General features: G+C 34.6%; 2 protein-coding genes across 2 annotated transcripts; both read left to right on the forward strand.

The window, feature by feature from the left end:
• Nucleotides 1-1438: 1438 nt before the first annotated feature.
• On the forward strand, nucleotides 1439-5685 carry rdh5 (retinol dehydrogenase 5 (11-cis/9-cis)). The gene is made up of 6 exons (XM_051095307.1): nucleotides 1439-1683; nucleotides 3391-3455; nucleotides 3540-3865; nucleotides 3936-4194; nucleotides 4288-4451; nucleotides 4702-5685. Exons 2-6 carry the CDS (start codon nucleotides 3439-3441, stop codon nucleotides 4920-4922), a joined length of 987 nt encoding a protein of 328 aa, XP_050951264.1. The 5' UTR covers nucleotides 1439-1683; nucleotides 3391-3438; the 3' UTR covers nucleotides 4923-5685.
• A 4357-nt stretch (nucleotides 5686-10042) lies between these two features.
• Nucleotides 10043-17565, forward strand: gls2b (glutaminase 2b (liver, mitochondrial)). The gene is made up of 18 exons (XM_051094754.1): nucleotides 10043-10367; nucleotides 10489-10588; nucleotides 11089-11210; nucleotides 11301-11430; nucleotides 11506-11585; nucleotides 11658-11821; nucleotides 11968-12026; nucleotides 13242-13274; nucleotides 13521-13579; nucleotides 13663-13729; nucleotides 13815-13865; nucleotides 13952-14128; nucleotides 15585-15716; nucleotides 15816-15908; nucleotides 16080-16141; nucleotides 16224-16300; nucleotides 16386-16449; nucleotides 16529-17565. The coding sequence occupies exons 1-18, from the start codon at nucleotides 10168-10170 to the stop codon at nucleotides 16689-16691; spliced, it is 1833 nt and encodes a 610-aa protein (XP_050950711.1). The 5' UTR covers nucleotides 10043-10167; the 3' UTR covers nucleotides 16692-17565.
• The last annotated feature ends 183 nt before the right edge of the window (nucleotides 17566-17748 follow it).

Below are 17748 nucleotides of genomic sequence, written 5' to 3' on the forward strand. Positions count from 1 at the left end.
CATCGTTACACTGTAAAAAAATAAAAAACACAATTTGTTGAGTCAGCTTAAAATAATTTGTTACCCTGCTGCCTTAAATTTTTAAGTTCAGTCAACTAAAATAAGTTTATTCAACTTGAAATGTTAGGTTGTACTAAGTAACAACTTCGATATTTGTGTTTGCTAAACTTAACAGATGGGTAAGTAACTCAGCTACCTTAAAATTTTAAGTTGATTCAACTCAAATATCTAAGTTGTCACTTAGTATAATTTAACATTTCAAGTTGAATAAACTTTTTTGAATTGACTGAACTTAAAATTTTAAGGCAGCCAGGTCACAAATTATTTTAAGTTGACTCAACAAATTGTTTTTTTACAGTGTACTCCAGTCACATAATCCTTCAGAAATCATTCTAATATTCTGATTTGCTGCTCAAAAAACATTTATTATTATTATTATGTTAAAAACAGCTAAGTAGAATTTTTCAGGTTTCTTTGACGAATAGAAAGTTCAGATAAACAGCATATATCTGAAATCAAAATCTTTTGTAACATAAATGTTTTTATCATCACTTTTGATTAATTTAAAGCATCCCTGCTAATTAAAAGTATTATTTTCTATCATTTCTTTCCCAAAAAATTATACTGTCTCCAAGCTTTTGAATGGTATAGTGTATAATGTTACAAAAGCTTTTTATTTCGGACAAATGCTGATCTTTGGATCTTTCTATTCATCAAAGAATCCTAAAGAAATGTACACTGTTTTAAATATCGATAATAATAATAATCAAAAATCTTTCTTAAACAGCAAATCAGCATATTAGAATGATTTCTGAAGGATCATGTGACACTGAAGACTGGAGTAATGATGCTGAAAATTCAGCTTTGATCACAGGAATAAATTATGTTTTAAAATATATTCAAACAGAAAGCAGTTATTTTAAATAGTAAAAATATTTCACAATTTTACAGCTTTTGCTGTACTTTGGATCAAGTAAATGCAGGCTTGGTGAGCAGTAGAGACTTGTTTCAAAAACCTTTGACTGGTTTAAACAGGATTAATAAAGAAACTAAAACCATTAAAACAGTTCCACACACACACACACATATATATATATATATATATACATACATAAATAACAATAGAAACCACAAAAAGTAAAATTACAAAAACTTAAAAATTGAAATTAAATAATTAATAAAATTACTGATAAAACTATAATCTGATAATAGTATATTCTACCTTGTGTTACTGTTATTAACTTTAGCATTTTTTTATAAGTACTAATATTCCACGTAGTCTCTCCATCATTGTGAGGTCATCAAAACGTCATGTCTATTCAACAAAAATAGCAACTTTTTAAAGCTGCTCTAGTCAAAAATGTCACAATATCACATCACTGGACGCTCCTGTCATTGTTCGAAGTTTCCTGTCAACCTTCCAAAAACGTAATTCGATCAGCCTAAAAATAAAGCGAATTGGCATGATTCTCCTTAAAAGTTCCTCCCAGCCCAGCTATTTGTGGATCACGCTTACACAAGCACACAAAAATGGTCGAACAGCAATACAGCGAGATTGGAGATTAGAAATTGCGGCCCTCTCTGAGAGGATCAGCTTTAGGGATAAATCTGAGGCACAAACCCACTTCAGATCACTCACTGAACGCGCTCAAGACCTCCAGCTCCAAAGCCAAGAAGGGAAAAGTAAGTCTGATAACTGACTACTACTTCAACTGCAAACAGAATTTCATATTTTTAACCTCAATGAGCAATTAACATTTATTCAAATGTGTGTTTAAGTATTTATTTATAGAAAAAGGGAATTAATTGGCTTTGGATTTCTCTTTTTTAAAATTACAAACAAGGTTTTATGAAACATTCTGACTTGCGATCATTAAATGTAATCATTTTAAATTATTAATCAGGTTTGATGTCCTCTGATTTTTGTTAAGAATAGTCATTTCTTTAACGTATATAACAAATTATGTTCATAATAAAGAACTTACATATAAAATAAATATTTTTTGAAGTATGGTATGATTGATTTAGAAGTTTCAGTTAAAAGTAACTAAGATTCTACAGCAATTTTACGTCACATCATCTGAAAAATAATTATAAAATATTATATGTATACAAAGCCCTGTTTGTTTGATAATTAATTAGCATACATTCCTCAAAACAATGTGCATATAGAAGCTTAAATGGCTAGTTTTGTCCGATTCGTTATGTGGTAACACAGAGATGAATCCTCAACCTTTCTCTTTGCTAATTAGTCCCTGTAGCTAATAGGTTTTAAGCTTTGAGAAGCTTATAGTGTTTCGGTGGTGCAGGATTTTCAATTTTACAGCATTCTCTAAACCTTTACGCTGATACCACAGTCTCCCTTTGTTTTATAAGAGCCTTAGCTCAGGATTTCTCATGTGCTCTGAAAAAAAATGACAGTGTTACGTCTATTAGCACCCTGTGACTACATAATCTAAAACCGGGGTGAAGCTGTGTAAATGGGTCAATAATATTCAGAAAACCTCCAAATACCATATGTGACCCTGGACCAGTCATAAGGGTACATTTTTTAAAACTGAGATATAATAAGCTTTCCATTGATGTATGATTTGTTATGATAGGACAATATTTGTGTGAGATACAACTATTTAAAAATCTGGTATCTGAGGGTGTAAAAAAAAAATCTAAATATTGAGAAAATCACTTTTAAAGTTGTCCAAATGAAGTTCTTAGCAATACATATTACTAATCAAAAATGAAGTTTTGATATACTTACGCTAGGAAATGTACTAAATATCTTCACGGAACATGATCTTTACTTAATATCCTAATGATTTTTGGCATAAAAGAAAAATCGATAATTTTGACCCATACAATGTATTTTTGGCTATTGCTACAAATATATACCCGAGCTACTTAAGACTGGGTTTTATGGTCTTTTTTAGATAATTTTAACATATAAATTTGACTATTTCTGAGTCAATTTGTGGAATAAAATATAAAAAAAAGCATAGTTTTTCAGGCCGAACTGATTTGTTTAAACATTTGACCAAATTTACATTCATTTAATAATGGTTTTACTTGCTATAGACGCAGCCAAATCAAGCAATAATAGATATGGGTGTGTAATTCAAACATTAATTTTAATTAAAAAATTCTACAAACACATATGCCATAGTTTATCGCTATAAAATAGTTAGAACTTTTTAGAAATATGTAGAATATTTTATTTCAATATATAAAGAAATTTCTGTATATTTTATACAAGTTCAAAATACCTTTTTTAACTGGTGTCTGATTATGGTGCCTCTTGTGATGTTTTAAGGAATTGCACCTTGACGTTATATAATTACACCCGCATTGTTGTGTTTTGTTTTTCTTTTGCGTCATTGGCATTCTACCAAAAAGGAACTGTTCACAAAACATCTTTGCAGAATCACTCAGGAGCCAGAAACCATGTACGAGTACTTGAGGTAAGAACGTGCTTGACTAGAATACAATCAAAACAACCATACAAACCAATAAAACTCATAAATATGCCATTTTTGTGGTTACAGTAACAACTGTACATGCACACACATCTTGGGTGCGTTTGTGCTCCTGTGGATTCTGGTGTGGTTCTACCGGGACAACCTTGAGATCACCAAAGTTTCGGAGAAACATGTTTTTGTAACCGGCTGCGACTCTGGATTTGGACATCTACTGTGTAAACGCCTGGACAAACGTGGTTTCCACGTCCTAGCCGGGTGTCTTACGGAAAAAGGCGCGGATGATCTGAAGAGGGCGACTGGACCTTTCCTGAAGACGTGCATCTTGGACGTGACCAGCAAGGCCAGCATTCAGAAAGCTTTGGAATGGACCAAAAAAGAAGTTGGAGATAAAGGTGTGTTTCAGGTGAGATCTCTGAGTTAGTTTTAGAAACATGCTTGACATCTTCGTTCCCAACTTTCCAGGACTTTGGGGTCTCGTGAACAACGCCGGACGCTCGCTTCCCATGGGTCCATCGGAGTGGATGAAGATCGAGGACTTCGAAAGCACGCTCAAAGTCAACATGACTGGCGTGATTGAGATGACCATGAACTTCTTCCCTTTAGTCAAAAAAGCGCGTGGACGAGTGGTGAACGTGGCGTCAGTGTTGGGAAGAGTGGCAGCAAACGGCGGAGGGTATTGCATCTCAAAATTCGCAGTGGAGAGCTTCTCAGATTGTCTCAGGTATCACACTTCAATGAAGACATTGAGAGTATTTAGCTGTTTCGACCACCTCTACCTTCAGTCTTTATAGAAAACATCTTGATGTGATTTCAGGAGGGACATCCAGAATTTTGGGGTCAATGTGTGCATCATTGAACCTGGTTTCTTCAAGACACAGGTGACCAGCTTGGACCCTATAGAGAGGGAACTTCACCGTCTCTGGAACCAACTGACCCCTGAAGTGAAGGAGAGTTACGGAGACAAATACTTGGATAAATGTATGTTATTTACACCAACAGCTACCATTTTCTCCAAACAAATGCTCCATGACGCAACAGAAGAACCGTTTTTGGTTTCCCAAGAACAGTTCTTGAAAGAACCATAGTGTGAAGACCATAATCCAAAGAAACTACAATATAACCTTTTGTGCACTGAAAAAGTTCCATGGATGTTAAAGGTTCTTTATGGAACCATCAAGGAACCATTAAAGGTTCAATAAAGAATCTTTATTTTTCTTTGTCTTTCCAGACATCAAGATCCAGAGGCTGATCATGAACACCATATGCGACTCCGACCTCAGTAAAGTGACCAGATGCATGGAACACGCCCTACTGGCCGTCCACCCAAGAACACGCTACAGCGCAGGATGGGATGCCAAGCTCTTGTGGATCCCCTTGTCTTACATGCCGGCATGTGTTGTAGATATTGCGCTGAAGCTGGTGTTGCCAAAGCCTGCAAAAAGTGTCTAGATTTTTAAGTAATTTTAGGCAAGATGCTTTTCACTCTTACCTTTTATTCCTCTTTCACGATACACTGGATGACGCTTTATTATGGAGTCTAATTAAGTAACTAGAGTTTACAAACACTATGTGTCTGTAAATTTAATAGTGTATTTATGATGCAAAGTTATCTGGTAACTGGACACTATCAGTAATTTTGTATATTTATGAACCATTAAGCAAAGTAGTTGAAGGGATAGTTCACCCAAAAATGAAAATTCTGTCATTAATTACTCACCCTCAAGTCGTTTCAAACCTGTAAAACCTTTATTCATCTTCAGAAGGCAAATTACAATATTTTTGATGAAATCCGAGAGCTTTCTGACACTGACAGCAATGTAACTTAAATGTTTCCCAGGCCCAGAAACGTAGTAAGGACATTGGTAAAACAGCTACAAGTTTCACTACTTTTTTCTACTGTTTTACCAATGTTCTTACTACGTTTCCGGGCCTCGGAACATTTCAGTTATGCTGCTGTCTATGGAGAGTCCGAAAAAATATCAGAACGACATGAGGGTGATTAATTAATGACAGAATTTTCATTTTTCGGTGAACTATCCCTGTAAAATGTGCCTTGAAAATGCATCACCAGTTTGTGCCTGATGCTCATCTAACATAGATGTTTGGCTAGAGTGACTTTTTGTGTTATATTTGTATGGAACTGTCAGTTACTGGTTTACAGGCAAATGAAATTCAACTGTATTAATAAAATTCAATAAATGTTATAAGAACATCATCTGTGCACCAATCTTTTCTCAGAAAGAAAAAGCCTCCTTAAATCAGCATATATGCCAGTTTACTGGTTCCAGCTGAATTTGCCTTAAAAACATGTTTGACTGGTTTTCGTCGTTTTGTTTTTTCAATACTGCTTGAATGTCATGATCTTCCACCGTCTGGTGAGTTAAGACAAATTCCCTATAATTGAACAATAAATACTTCTTAGTAAACAGGAATTTTATGCATTTGCGCACTGTCATATTCATGTAATTTTTACTGTGTGCTGCATGTAAAATGAGTGTTACTTTGGCTTTTGTGTAAAAAAATATGATTTCCAGTGCACACAAACTTCCCATATTACCGAATGCCCCTGTCGGTTACAGTGCTTACTTTCTTTTTGTTTATATAATTTAAACTATTTATTTATGAAAAATACTGTAATAGAATTAGAGAGTCAGGAAATTGTTATCTAAAGTATAAGTATGTTTATTTTACACATTTATTTTTAATATAATTAATTTTCATATTATTTTAAGTTTCTCAAAGATTAAAATAAATAAAAAAATATAAATATGGATTATAATTAAAATAAAAAAATATACTTATATACAGTAGTCAACATTTGAAGTGGATCAAAAAAAGTTCATCAAAGCTGTCCTAAGACAAGAACGGGTATTGTTATGGTTTTAGGACAACTTTGATGAAAGGTTTTGCTCCACTTCAAATGTTGACTACTGTATATCGGTCACTGGCCACCCTGCTCTCTAAGATATCGGCATCGGCGGTCAAAGAAACAATATCGGTTGACCACTACTTATAAATGTCTCAAAAAGTGCTGTCTTAACATCATGACATGAAGTCACTTCTTTCCTCTATGTTTTAACACTGAAAGTTATCAAGTAATCTGTGACTGAACTTTCAGGCTACATTAGTGTTGATAAAGTGGCTCTCACCTGTTGACATGCCTCAAAACAAACCAGCAGCGCCAGACTCTAGAGACTGTTATCTGCAACATGACATAGTTTGAATTCCCCTTTTAACGCATCAAACTTTCTTTTACGTCATTGGCATTCTACCAAAAAGCAATTGTTTACAAAACATCTTCAAAGAATCACTCAGGAGCCAGAAATTATGTATGAGTACTTGAGGTAAGGACGTTTCTGACTATAAACCAAAATTAAACAAAACAAAACAAAACAAAAAAAAACAGATATGTCAATTTTGTATGCATTTTGTGGACTGTACGTGCACACATGTCTTGGGTGCTTTCGTCCTCTTGTGGGTTCTGGCAGGGGCGTTTCTAGGATTTTAAAACATCCGGGGCTGGTGCCAAAACATCAGGGGCTAGTGGTAATGGGTGGAAGCTCACATCATGCTCACGTAAGATTAAACTGGGGGTTAAAGACCTTGTCACACTAATAACAATAATAAATAGTAATCACTGCAAATGGCAAACATATCAAAGTATTATAACAAAATTATAACATTACAAAAATATGTTAGACAAATAAAATAATACATTTGAAAATGTATTTATAACTATGCTAAAATATAGTTGCATGCAAAATAGGGCCCTATTTTTTTTCAAATTCTGTTTTCTGTTTTCATTTTTCTGGCCTTCGTTTTAATGGTTAAATTTAATTTTGTTAATCAAAATGTAATTAATCATGTGTATTTAATTAAAACCATGAATCTTATACAATTTACCGTCAATTTATCAAAAGTTAAGAAAAATGACATGTTTAGGATCCTATGAAATGTTTTATTTTTTCTCACTTTACGTTTTATTGTTACCAAATATGTTTTAGCATGTCTATTTATTTGAATGCATAAAAACAACTTTTATTTATTTTTACAATAGCCTTATGGAATTCTGTGTTGTGTGTTTTTCTGGTTATCAAATGAAGTTATAAAATATTGATTTAATTGATCTTTTAATAAAAATTATATTTGATTTTTGCCAAAAAAAAGGGGAATTTACTATTAAAATGTAAAACATGGAAGAAATATTGTGTGAACATTTTTTTTATATACATTTTTATTAATTAATTGTAGTAGTAATTGTAGTACATTATACTGAATGGTTAATAAAGTTAAAGCGACTTTTACTTTGATGGGTTGCCGTGAATACCTTTATAATTCTGTGTATTTATTTGACGATTGTTTTACTCAAATGAAACAGTGAAATGCTCATGAAGTGACTCTCAGAGGAGTTCTGGAGATGTTGTTAATGTATTTATGTCCTCATTTAGTAAAACGGCAGACGCTGAAATCACTGCACGCGTCAGTATTACATGTGTAGAAAACGAAACCACGCATCTGCGCCGTTCATTCATAAAAAGACACACAGAACTTGTAGGATTCATATTTAAATAGTCTTTTGCAGCATAATATTTACAGATACTGGTCCATATCGCGACTTGATTTAAGTTTAATGACCAACTTTTGCTTCTGCGTTCTAGCCGGGTGTCTCACAGAAAGGGTGCGGATGATCTGAAGAGGGCCTGCATCTTGGACATGACCAGCATGGCCATTCAGAAGACTTTCGAATGGAATTTAAAGGAGAAGTCCACTTCCAAACAACAATTTACAAATAATTTACTCTCCCCCTTGTCATCCAAGATGTTTATATCTTTCTGTCTTCAGCTGTAAAGAAATTATGGTTTTTGAGGAAAACATTTCAGGATTTTTCTTCATATAATGGACTTCAATTGTGCTCCCAATTTTGAACTTCCAAAATATAGTTTAAATCAGCTTCAAAAGGCTCTAAATGATCCCAGCCGAATAAGAAGAGTCTTATCTAGCGAAACAATCTGTCATTTTTTTGAAAAATAAAAATTTGTATACTTTTTAAGCACAAAAGCTCATGTAGCACAGGCTTTCGGACGCGCCTCCATGGCTAGTTCTTGAACGATTCGTTCCTTTTGAACGAATCTTTAATGTGACTCGTGAAGAACGAGTCTTCTCTGGGAGTGAATCATTCAGTCGCGCATGCGCAACATCCTATTAGTTTCTGTACTGGAATTAGTTCACCTGTTTCGAGTCTTTGGTTTTTTCGAGTCGTTCGTTCATCTTATGGGGCTGTCACATGACACTGATTTACTAAAATTAACGAAATGACTCGAAAAAGGATTCGTTCATTTTGCTGAACGAGACTCAAAGGTCCGAGTCGGTAAAATGATCCGAACTTCCCATCACTACTACGAATCACATCTAAGTTCATCGTCTGTGTACTCCGGCTAAAAAAGGTAGAGAATGGCAAAAAACTCCATATTATTTTCTCCTACAACTTCAGAATTGCCGACACGTTGTACCTTTTTGTTTTAAACAGCGTTTGACTTACTTGCACTTTCTTAGTCTTCGTGCATTCGCTTTGTAAACACTGGGTCTGTAGATCCGGCTACGTTCGGTGTGACCTTTCGACATGATTTAATAGTGCGTCGTGAACACGCATGCCAGAACTTACCAGCTTTTGTGCTTAAAAACTATACAAATTTTTATTTTTTGAAAAAAAAAAAGACTGATTGTTTCGCTAGATAAGACCCTTCTTCCTCGGCTGGGATCATTTAGAGTCCTTTGCAGCTGCATTTAAACTACATTTCGGAAGTTCAAAATCATGGGTACAACTGAAGTCCACTATATGGAGAAAAATCCTGAAATGCTTTCCTCAAAAACCATAATTTCTTTATGACTGAAGACAGAAAGACATGAACATCTTGAATGACAAGGGGGTGAGTAAATTATCTGTAAATTGTTGTTTTGGAAGTGGACTTCTCTTTTAATAAATATGTGCACCAATCTCTTCCCAGAAAGAAAAAAACCCTCCTTAAATCAGCATATATGCCAGTTTACTGGTTCCAGCTGAAATTGCCATAAAAGCACTTTGACTGGTTTTCGTTGGTGTGTTTTTTCAGTGCTGTTTGAAGGTCATAATCAAAGACAAATTCCATTTAATTTTAACCTAAAAAAAACCTTCTTAGTAATTATTCATTAAACAGTGTGTTGCATGACGAACGAATTATTAAACCGAGACCGTTTTCCCTCTGATTCCTAAGTTATACCCTTTAATCATTAAATATATACATTTACCTCATATTTTATACATTTGTACTATTTAATTCCATGGAAACTAATTTTCCGCTGGAGTAAAAGTTGTCACGGAGCTTCTCTTTTTTACCTCAGTAGGTCGTTTGAATGAAATAAGTCGTAGACGTGAATTTAAGCTTATAAACGTCTCAAAACGTGCTGTCTTAGCATCATGACATTAACTCACTTCTCCCCTCGATGTTTTAAAGGTGAAAGTTATCGAGTAACCTGTGACTGAACTTTAAGGCTACGTCAGTGTTGATAAAGTGCCTCTTGCCCTTACCGGATTCCACGCGCACCTGTTGACGTGCCTCAAAACAAACTAGGCGCGCCAGACTCCGGAGACCGTTAACTGCGACACGGAATAGTTTGAATTCCCCTTTTAACGCTTCAAACTTCAGATTTTTTTCTTATGAGATACTGGAAAATGATTTCTTTCCGGACCTTACGACTGCCTAATATCGGAGTTATTGGCTCACTAGCGAAAGACATCGCAAAAAGAGGCTCAACGTGTCAGAATGTGACGAGGAGGTCGTTCAGTTTATCTTCACGGATTCACTCGAGTCAAGAATTTATCGCTCCTGCATCCGCGGATCAACCTAATTCGAAAAAGTAAGTCACTTTCAAAAATAGTAGGATATCTAAAAACAGTAACGCATATGTTTAAAAAAAAATAGTTCACTAAAATACAGTGTTTGGTGTTAGTATGTGTAATTTTATTTTATCAAAACAGACACGTGGCCAATAAAGGTCTGTTCTCTGGACTAGAGGACTTGCTTTTCTACACTATAACTGAAGGAGCGGAAAAGGTTCCTGTATCTCATTTCATCGCTGTGAGTTTATTCATAGACACATACACACACAAACATATCTAATAAAGATTGACCTAGATTTTAAAATCTTTGCACTAGCAGTTTTTTAAGTGTGCTAACTATACAATATCACTGTATATGGACAACAGCTGGGAGCTGCCATATTTACTCATTTTATGCATGTTATAGGCTCAGTTACTATCAACCCCCATGTTTCCTCTGACATCTGATTTGTTCATGAGAAGGCTGGGCCAAAACACACAAACCCTTATCCAGACTTTGTTGAACTGGTTTGTGTCATTGGTTATGCAATCATTCAATAAACAGTAAATAAACATAGTATAAATTAGATTTATCTAATTTAAATAGATTTTCTTCCTGTTTGAGTATTGTATATTTATAAAGTCTTTTTGTTTACATTTATGTACACTGTTGTTTATTTAATGCTTGCGCAACAAATGCAAGGCATTGCACGAAGAATGATTGTGAAAACACCAAACAGTATTTTCTCCATATTACAGGCAGTGAAAAGCACTGGCCTTCTGACCTCTGACCCCAGATTGCGCGACTGCATGGAAAAGATTCGCGAAGCTGTCCGGGAATCAGCCGGGGAAGTCATGATGGACCGTGAGCTGTTCCGAAAGTTAGTATTTGATGAAGTCAGACAACACAGATTTACAAATCCTGCTCATAATGAATATTTACTATACGAAAAATTCTAACATTGTCACAGGTGTGTGGGTGGCAACATAGTCCTGCTGAGTCTCGCTTTCAGACGGAAGTTTATCATTCCAGAATTCGAGGCGTTTGTGGACGACATCAATCATATTTTCTACACATCAAAACACCAACACGCTGGACAGGTATAGGAACTGTATTTCAAATTCATTTCCCTTACTTATTTATGAAGTTTGACTCACTTGGAATCTTTTTTTTAGGTTGCAAAATACATTCCCCATCTAACCAAGTTTAGTCCTGATCTTTGGGGCGTCTCTCTCTGCACAGTCGATGGTCAAAGGTAAATAGATAAAGCCAAACCCAAATTTTCTAAAATATGAAAATGGTTTTTAAATCGCATCTTGGATTTCAGACACTCAGTGGGCGACACAAAGGTGCCGTTCTGCTTGCAGTCGTGCGTGAAGCCGCTGGAATACGCCATTGCGGTACACGAGCACGGCACGGAGCGCATTCACCGTTATGTGGGGAAGGAGCCCAGCGGATTTAAATTCAACAAACTCTCCTTAGACGAAGAAGGTGGGTGGGAAAATGTCATAGATTATTATTATCAAATGAGTTACCTACAACATCTTATTTGTTTCTGCTAAACAATAATCAGTTAAAGAAATTGAGTATTTAATTTCATTTTTAAAAAATGAAATGAGCTGGTTTTCTGTTCTTAGAAAAACCTCACAACCCCATGGTCAATGCTGGAGCAATTGTCATCAGTTCACTTATCAAGGTAAACAAAGAAGTTTATTTTTTAAGAATAATATAACAGTTAGAATTGAACAGTGAGATTTTTAATGTTTTTGAAAGACGTTTCTTCTGCTCGCCAAGCCTGCATTTATGTGATCCAAAGTGCAAAGTTTTGAAATATTTTTACTATTTAAAATAACTGTTTTCTATTTAAATCAGGGCTGTAAAACGATCAATCGTGATTAATCGCATACAAAATAAAAGTTTGAGTTTGCCTAATATATGTGTGTTTACTGTGTGTAATTATTATGTATTTATAAATACAAACACATTCATGCATACATTTAAGAAATATTTACAAGTATGTTTTTAGTATAATTTTATATAATTCATATTATTTATAAATAAAAATATTTAGTACATAAATAACATAGTTTTTCTAAATATATACATTAATTTGTGTGTGTTCTGTAATTCCTTTCCCAGAAAAAAAAAATTATACTGACTCCAAGCTTTTGAATGCAATAGTGTTTAATGTTACAAAAGCTTTTTATTTCAGATAAATGCTGATCTTTGGATCCATTCATCAGTCCTGAAAAAAAAAAATACTCAACTGTTTTAATTATTGATAATAATAATAATAAATGTTTCTTAAACAGCAAATCAGCATATTAGAATGAATTCTGAAGGATCATGTGACACTAAAGACTGGAGTATCATGCTGAAAATTTAGTCACAGTAATAAATTACATTTGTAAATATATTCAAATAGAAAACAGTTATTTTAAATAGTTAAATATTTCGAAATTTGACCATTGTAGCTGTACTTTGTCTCAAACAAATGTGGGCTTTTGACTGGTAGTGTAAATAAATATATTCTGGTCAATCTGAATTTGGTGTCAAGTAAGTTTATGCTAACAGTTTTTGTTTGTCTGATAATCAACTCACAACTCCCAAACAAACAGTGATTTACGCACATGACATGCGAACCAGGCCAAGAATTTCTTTGATCTAACAAACCTTTGACCCAGAATTCAGCTCTGGGCAGAAAGACCCAGTGCATCTGCTAACACGTGTAGCAGATTGACCTTGTGAAGCTATATGCAGGAGTATTACTGATCTGGACTGAATCCAGTCTATTAAAAGTGCCTGCATATGTTTGTGTTTTCTAGGCCCCCAGTGTTCTCCAGTACGAGCTAGAATATGCAAAAGTCACTCGCTAGTCAATTTTACTGTTGTTTTTTCTTGTTCTCTACAGCCAGGTGTCAACAAGGCCGAGAAGTTTGATTATGTAAGTTACAACCTGTTTGATATGGCCGTTTTAAGAGATTCTGACATTATCTAGTCAACCTTCACGTCATTTAGAATTTTTGTGATTATTTATTCCTTAATGTGACAAAATTCTTTACCAAAGTTGCTATACCTTAATACCTTTTTAGGTATCTATAAAGTGTATGTTCTGTAAAATGACTCTTTATTGGCTGTTTGCTAATATCGTGTCTATGAAGAAAATCACTTTGTTGCGTCTCTTTCACAGGTGATGGAGTTTGTGAAGAAAATGACTGGCTCAGAGTATGTGGGCTTCAGCAACCCAACGTATGTCTTTCACTTTGTCGTTTTAATCATGTTTGCCCCAAATTTCATTGCTTTCGACTTTAGTTTGATTTCTGTTTCACAAGGTTTCAGTCAGAGAAGGAGACAGGAGACAGAAACTACGCAATAGGATACTACCTTAAAGAGAAGAAGGTTTGTAGAAGGTTTAGCATCTTTAGCAAACTAACAAGATGTTGTTTATTCTATGCAAACGCAACTGTGACGTCCTTCTTTACAGTGTTTTCCTGAAGGGGCGGATATGATAGATGCACTGGACTTTTATTTTCAAGTAGGTCAAGTTGACATTTTCCAGTGTTAAATCAAATGCTAAAATAAACCAACCACTCCATCAGATTTACTTTCTGTCCTTCAAAGCTGTGTGCCATAGAGGTCACGTGCGAATCTGGCAGCGTAATGGCCGCCACATTGGCTAACGGAGGCATCTGTCCAATCACAGGAGAGAGAGTTCTGAGCACAGAAGCCGTACGAAACACGCTGAGTCTCATGCACTCCTGTGGGATGTACGACTACTCGGGACAGTTCGCTTTCCATGTGAGTGAAGGGATTTTCTCTATACTAACTGAGTTTCCATTATTCTTCAAATTGCGCAAATTGAAGTTGCGAATTGAAAATATGCCTAATGGAAACGCACCAATTTCGCAAAACTGCCATATATCACAAAAAAGTTTCTACACACATGAGGTGGTTTTTAAGACAATACAAAAAAGGAATATTTCGCAAAACTGAAATGGAAACGGCTTTTTTGCATTTACAGGTCACCTTGTGTGCATAAAAAGTCACATGATCATTCTTTAATGTATTATATAACCTCAAAAAACACCTCATATGTGGCTGCTTACACAAGTAATGACTACACAATGCTTGAAGAACAGGCTTTTCTTTTTTTATTTATAGTACACTATAGTATAAGCCACTCTAGGCATGGTTTGTTTTTATTCCAGGCGCGCCGCAACTCATTTTAGTTTCAGTGTCCCAGAAGCGGCTCTCCACACTGCTTCTGTAAAGATAAATGCCTACATCTCTAGCGATTAAAATTAATGGCTAGTGCGGTGACTTTGACATTCATAAACCTACCAATATCCATCGGCATGACTTTTCGCAAGAGGAAAAAAATGACACTTTGGCGCATAACATTGGTTTATGGAAATGCCGTCAGTTTTTTATTGACATTTATAAAATGTCGCAAAAGTTTTGCGCAAATCTGTAATGGAAATGCACCTAATGTCTTTATATGTAGTCAGAGTGAAATTTATTTGACTTCGAAGTTTTTTTGAGTTATTTTTATTAAAAACATTACTTATTTAAAAGTAAATTTAAGTGCGCAATTATATGACTCTAATCAGTGTATTTAAAAAATATATATTAAAAAGTGTTTTTTAAACATGTTTAAAACATTTATTAAAAACATGTCAATTTAATTGTGCAGCCTGTTGACACTATACATATATGTTATATACAGGACAGCTTCAAAAAACATTTAATCAATATGATATTAAATACTTTTTTGCTGCCTTATTGTAGTAAAATGTTATTAATTTTGTCGAACTGACACTGACCAGTCTTAAATAGCACTGGTATATTTGTAGCAATACAAAATACATTGTGTGGGTCAAAATGATATATTTTTCTTTTATGCCAAAAATCATTAGGGTATAAGTAAAGATTGTGTTCCATGAAGATATTTTGTAAATTTCCTACCGTAAATATATCAAAACTTAATTTTTGATTAGTAATATTCATTTCTAAGAACTTAATTTGGACAAATAAAGGCGATTTTCTCAATATTTAGATTTTTTTTTGCACCCTCAGATTTTCAAATTTTCAAATAATATCTATACAAATTTGTCCTATCCTAACAAACCATACATCAATGTAAAGCTTATTTATTTAGCTTTTTAGATATAAATCTCAAATTTCAAAACATTGACCCTTATGACTGTTTTGTGGTCCAGGGTCACATATGTCTTTATATCTCAATACATGGCAGGTTGGTTTACCTGCTAAGTCTGGTGTGTCTGGTGCAGTTCTTCTGGTGGTGCCGAATGTAATGGGTGTCATGTGTTGGTCGCCCCCTGTGGACAAAGTCGGGAACAGCGTCCGTGGAATCCGCTTCTGTCAGGTGCTTCGGTCATCATCCTGTTGGTTTTACACTTTTGTTTTAATTCCATCTCATAAACTTAGTCTAGATAACTAACTTTGTAACACTTTCTGTAAATAGGAACTGGTGTCTTTGTTCAACTTCCACAATTATGACAATCTGAGGCACTTTCTGAAGAAGCAGGACCCTCGCAGACAGTCTGGTGATGACAGGGTAAATCTTAAATTTGATAAACAACAGTCACGTCAGCAATCTGAAACAAACTCTGATTTGAAACAACAAAAGCTTGTAACAAAAGCAAGTACTCTACATTAAACTATTTTTTATACCAGTTATTAGTTCCAGCAATGAACTCACCAATTATTGGCTTTGTTGGTGTTGTAGAACAAGTCAGTGGTGAATTTGATGTTTGCAGCCCACAGTGGAGATGTCTCAGCTCTGAGAAGGTCATTTAATACAATTCAGTGTCTTTATTACTCTAATTACTCCATTACTTACTTGTCTTCCTCTTTCTCCATTACTCCTCAGGTTTGCACTTTCATCCATGGATATGGAGCTGAAGGACTATGACTCTCGTACACCTCTTCACATAGCTGCTGCAGAGGGTAGAATTGTTTTCCGCAAACATAAAATAATCTTTTGGTCCCTTTGGATAAATTTAATTTGCTGTCGATGTCTTCTCTGTTTTAGGTCACATGGATGTTGTGCTATTTCTGACGCAGTCCTGCAAAGTCAACCCTTTTGTGAAAGACCGGTACAGAGCACTGTTTCTTTACATGTTTATCTTCAGCTTCATCCATTTGCTGATAATTAACCTCATATCTCTCACTCAGGTGGGGAAATATTCCTCGGGATGATGCCATGCAGTTCGGCCGTGAGGACGTGGTGAAGATCTTGGAAGAATATGAGCAGAACTACATTGTTCTAACATCTCAGACTGACACAGAAGACCGTAGTCATCAGTCTGTCTGTTCATCTCTGGAGGGACAGGTGTAATCTATCGTGAATGTAACCAATTTAAGGACTATGTCATCAGATGTAATGTCAAAATAAGGGCACATTTATGGAAACGTCTCTTGACAGCAGTGTTGGGGGTAATGCATTACAAGTAGCGCAAGTTACGTAATAATATTACTTTTTTTAAGTAACTAGTAAAGTAATGCATTACTTTTGAATTTCTAAGAAAATATCTGAGTTACTTTTTCAAATAAGTAACGGCAGTTACTTTTTTCCCCATTTATTGATTGACAAGTCTCCTGTTGGGAAATTGGGAGTAAACATGATGTTACTGTATTCTAGACTAAATGTGAACATGCATTAATTCATCTCACTCACAAAAAACAGATTCAGTATTTCTCAAAATGAATAAAAACAGTGTAATGCAAACTCAGAATATGATGCAACCCTGCAAAAATTAAATATGTGAAATAAAACAAATATCCTTTATGTATTTAATCCCATTTTATTAACCAGTGTCTTTGCTGCTGACCTTCAATGATGCAATTCAACCATCAAAAATCTTCATTTATGATCTCCTGCATAAATGTACTTTTCTTTCAGCCTGAGGTGAATTCATTTCACTTTTGGTGTAAAAGGGCTTTTACATAAGAATTGTTTTATATTAAAAACAAAGAAGCAAGCCCTGCCCAGATTTAAAAAGTAATGCACAAAGTAACGCAAAAATAACGTAACGCATTACTTTCCATAAAAAGTAACTAAGTAATGTAATTAGTTACTTTTTCAGGGAGTAACGCAAAATTGTAATGCACTACTTTCAAAAGTAACTTTCCCCAACACTGCTGGACAGACATAAAAAGCTCACAATGTTTTTACAATTTTGATGTGTAAATATAAAATTTTTGTACATAATTTGTGTATATATATATATATATATATATATATATATATATATATGTTTTAGCTTGGCATATTGGAAACCACCTTGCATATACAGTATAACAAGAGTGTACAGTATTTGTGACTAATAAACACAGATTCTTATATAACATATGTTTATTGGCCATACTGTAGATAAATTTTTTAAAACCGGTAT

Source organism: Labeo rohita, chromosome 22, assembly GCF_022985175.1.
Source record: "Labeo rohita strain BAU-BD-2019 chromosome 22, IGBB_LRoh.1.0, whole genome shotgun sequence".
Lineage (NCBI taxonomy): Eukaryota > Metazoa > Chordata > Actinopteri > Cypriniformes > Cyprinidae > Labeo > Labeo rohita.

What these genes read in the sequence shown, in the direction of transcription:
- rdh5 (XM_051095307.1), top strand. An exon ending in AGCTTCTCAGATTGTCTCAG is followed by an intron (nt 4,195 to 4,287) that starts GTATCACACTTC and finishes ATGTGATTTCAG; the next exon opens with GAGGGACATCCAGAATTTTG. An exon ending in AGACAAATACTTGGATAAAT is followed by an intron (nt 4,452 to 4,701) that starts GTATGTTATTTA and finishes TTGTCTTTCCAG; the next exon opens with ACATCAAGATCCAGAGGCTG.
- gls2b (XM_051094754.1), top strand. Translation starts at nt 10,168, where the DNA reads ATGAGATACTGGAAAATGATTTCTTTCCGGACCTTACGACTGCCTAAT. An exon ending in GATCAACCTAATTCGAAAAA is followed by an intron (nt 10,368 to 10,488) that starts GTAAGTCACTTT and finishes TTATCAAAACAG; the next exon opens with ACACGTGGCCAATAAAGGTC. An exon ending in ACTCTCCTTAGACGAAGAAG is followed by an intron (nt 11,822 to 11,967) that starts GTGGGTGGGAAA and finishes TTCTGTTCTTAG; the next exon opens with AAAAACCTCACAACCCCATG.